At 39.2% G+C, this 3613-nt stretch overlaps 1 protein-coding gene and 1 pseudogene across 1 annotated transcript; both read right to left on the bottom strand.

Annotated features, from left to right (window-relative positions):
• Positions 1 to 1323: 1323 nt before the first annotated feature.
• LOC138942779 (uncharacterized) lies at positions 1324 to 2287 on the bottom strand (annotated as a pseudogene).
• Positions 2288 to 2506: 219 nt separating this feature from the next.
• Positions 2507 to 3613, bottom strand: LOC138942778 (uncharacterized protein F54H12.2-like). Its single transcript, XM_070313249.1, has one exon. It carries the CDS (start codon positions 3611 to 3613, stop codon positions 2507 to 2509), a length of 1107 nt encoding a protein of 368 aa, XP_070169350.1.

The raw sequence follows: 3613 nt of genomic DNA, 5'->3' as shown, positions 1-3613 counted from the left end.
TGATTCGGCTTCTATATTCGAAATGGCGAGCATATCTATTTTTAACAAAAATAAAAATTTTATTAAAATAAAAATTAAAAATTTACTACATTTTTTGTAATTGTTATTATTATAAGTGAAATATATTTACCTAACGCACGTTGTCGATGGTAATGTATTAGAAGATGGGTTATATAGCCGCCGATATCTTTATCCTCCTTTTTTTCCGTAGCTAGTCGGTATGTTATAATTCCACCTGCTATATTTAATAGGCGGACATCACCGCCAAAATGTCCCAAGCAAAACACTATCGCCAATGCATCACTCGAACAGCTGTTGGCGGCCTTTTTAAATAAGCGATAATTGTTTTCGCTGTCTTCCTCCGATATGCGATCGAGATATTTTTTGATATCAAATCGCGGTAGAGCAACAGCACACAATAATGCGATTTTTCTTAAAATATCAGCGACACACATTTTCGCACACTAGGACTTCACTTAACTTAACGCACAAAAAATTTCAAGAGGTGAAAAACTAATGTTGGATTTTTCATGGGAAATCAGAATTTATACATAATCCCCCCAGTGTTTTCCAAAAGGACAATAAAGTGGGGAAAAAAGTTTCCTTATTCTAACAATGCCAATTTTTAGTTATTTTCATTTTACTTGTTTGACTTGGTTGACTAATTCCCTTAGTTTCTATAGGGTTTCGCATTTGCCGCGCCAAAAGAAATTACGTTACCTCAACCAATGAAAGAATAATAAAAAACAGGCGCTAAAAAGTTCAAGCGTTTGGAACATTATACTGTAAAAGGAAAGAGGGGAGATGAAAAAAATTTAACAATTTAAGTAAAAATACATCCTACGTTTATTGATATTAATTTTACATAAATCAATATTCTTATTATATATAAATAAGATATTACAGAGGAGTACATCGTCTATATCGTATTATAGTTCGAATTACATGATTAAACAAGGCAGCGCATAGCGTACAATGTTTCACTTGTTTCTATTTTCGCGAAGAAAAATTTTACGAAATAAGTGTACGATTAAGCGATCGTTATGTTCACAATCTTCGGTAAAAAGATTAAGAAACCGATTAAGATCATAACCGTTGCACATATAATATAAAAATACGCAACTATATTGTCCACATGTTTGAGAAAAAATTCCTTGTAATTGTTGAATATTCCAACGATGAATGACGGAGTTTCGACGAAGTCGGAGGAGAAATCCGGGGTGCAAGGGTGGTATTCCGTAGCTGTAGAACTATGTGCCAGTACCATGCTCGTCGAGGAAGAAGGCGACCCAATGTTCTCCAGGTCGATTGTGGTCATCCGTATTAGCGACGATGGCTGTCGACCTCGTCCACACCCTCGGGACTCTGTCGGCTGGATAAACTCCCGCATGCCTGGCATTGATGTGACGTAATGCTTGTAGAATTTCGCGAGAGTTCATTATTTTGACAAGGAGGCGAACGAACGAGCGGTATTATATATTCAATAATTTCGGTATTTACCTCTTTCGGTATTGTGTTTTTGGCCGTGTTGGTCTGTAACGTTGAGATTTTATTGTCAGCTTGTACGGAATTAGTAGTTGCTTTAAACTTGTCACTAGCCATCAACGCCGATAATTCAGATTTTTCAAATTTCTCTTCTTCTTCTTCTTCTTCTCTTTTTTTTCTATTGATCGCTTAAATTTTTGCAGATTTTTTTTCTTTATTTCATTTCTTTCACGGGAAATCTCATCCGCTCTACTGATTTCCTCGCTTTCGTTGTCCTCGTCGTCGTCAAGTCGTCGTTGTCGTTGTCGTTGGCGATATTATTTTGCTCGATCAACCAATATTTCAATTTATATGCGTTGCGTAATGCGCAATGAAATATACCGAATTTTCGAAATCCGTGATAACCACAATATCGTCCACGCACTTCCCCCTCCGACAGATTTTTGAATGCGGGGGAAATACCTTCCAAATTATATACATTTCTGGAGAGTAGATTTTCCAAGTAGTTTACTTTTTCGATACCTCTGACGTAAATGTAACGTGCTTGTCTTGTTATTTCACGTAGTTGCGTTGTAAAATATTTCGGATTAGCTTCGCCGTCGAACCATTTGATACCATGATAATTTCTCGTGAGCCAATTGTTTTCATGTCTTACTTTTCCTGGTAAATCGCCAAATGATTGCGGAGGAATTATAATCCAATGTCCGACGAATGGAGCGTCAAGCGCGATAATAGCAACTTCCTTAGGGATAAATTTCTCATTGGCATCGCGGAAACCCTGTATGTCGATGACAATATCCATTTTGCGAAGACTGGAGCGCTCACGATAGCGAGGTTTAAACTGCTCGCGAAGCGTCGACGTTCGTGTCTAGAATGAAACTAAATCCTTTTTTTGTTACATTACACAATTTTTGATATTTTATGCTGCTGGCATTTTGATCGAATGTGGAGCGGAGAAAAAGGAGGGGAAATTTTCCGAGTATAACGTTGTAACGGTCAAACACCTGAGCGCGATAAATATCTAACCGGCAAAATCGACGATGACTTGACGAGACGAATCGATTTCAATTACATTATCGAATTCGGCGTAAATAATACAATTAACGGTCTCAGTGAGAGCTTTCTCGAAGCGCATTTCTAATCGTAAACTGCCATGCCTCACGAGATTCCAATGTCCTGCGTAATTAGCAGACAGATCGGGTGTGAGATCAAAAGCGAATAACGTATATCCCTTGGAATAATCGTCTCTACTTATAGAATTTCTCTCGTTCAAAAGATGGGTGCCCGTTCCCGCGAAGAGGGTTTGATAAGCTTCGACGTAAAGCGGTTCCTCCGGCGAGAAACCCGGTTGTAACGGTCTACTAGGAATTTGCATACCGTCGACGTATAGCGAGAAGAAATTTATTCCATAATTTTTGAAATTAAACGGATTTAATTTTCTATCCCCATTAAACGCTTTATTATTAACAAATCCGACTATTATCCTTTTCGGAAGTTGACCGAGTATTACGTTATCTAACGATTCACCTACAACACCACTATGAATCGTAAATGTTTTAACTTCGACTCTCGTGAGCGGATATTTGGCCGTAACTTTACTCAACATTCTAGCGTGCGCTAGTAACAATCCTGCGCTTATTTTCGCCCTTCTCACGAGTAAACTCGCATCCTGTATATGAATTTTCGACGTTGAACCGTTACTGTCCATAAGACAGAACGAATCTTTCGAACGAACGAGTCTCAAGCGTACTTCTACGCCGTTAATTAAAAATTTGTCTTGATTGAAAACGTCGCAATGGAGATGTCCTATAAGATCTAGCGCCCGCCCGCCGTGAATGTAACGAGCGCGCCTCACGAGAGCGGAATTTGGCGATTTTAATTCCACCGGTTCGTCCATTTGACCGGGTGTATCCGCGTCCCATAGACAGGAGGTTAGATGGGAAGTTTTTGCGGGTGAAGAATAATTTAATAACGCCTCGATGTACGCGCGGTACGCGTAAGCGTTGTTTGGAGGCGACACGAGCTTTTGGTTGAAATACACGTCGATCTGATTGAACATGGAATGAAGTAAATGATTTACGGGGCCTATAGTGGCCGTGGCGGATGTGCCTGCAGTATGTCCCGACAT

This window comes from Polyergus mexicanus, unplaced genomic scaffold, assembly GCF_030449975.1.
Source record: "Polyergus mexicanus isolate NDT 795.1 unplaced genomic scaffold, iyPolMexi1.0 SCAF_23, whole genome shotgun sequence".
NCBI lineage: Eukaryota > Metazoa > Arthropoda > Insecta > Hymenoptera > Formicidae > Polyergus > Polyergus mexicanus.
Note: the sequence above shows the minus strand (reverse complement) of the source record. Positions and strands in the feature narration are given on the sequence as shown.

What these genes read in the sequence shown, in the direction of transcription:
- LOC138942778 (XM_070313249.1), bottom strand. Translation starts at nt 3,613, where the DNA reads ATGTCGGGACATACTGCAGGCACATCCGCCACGGCCACTATAGGCCCC.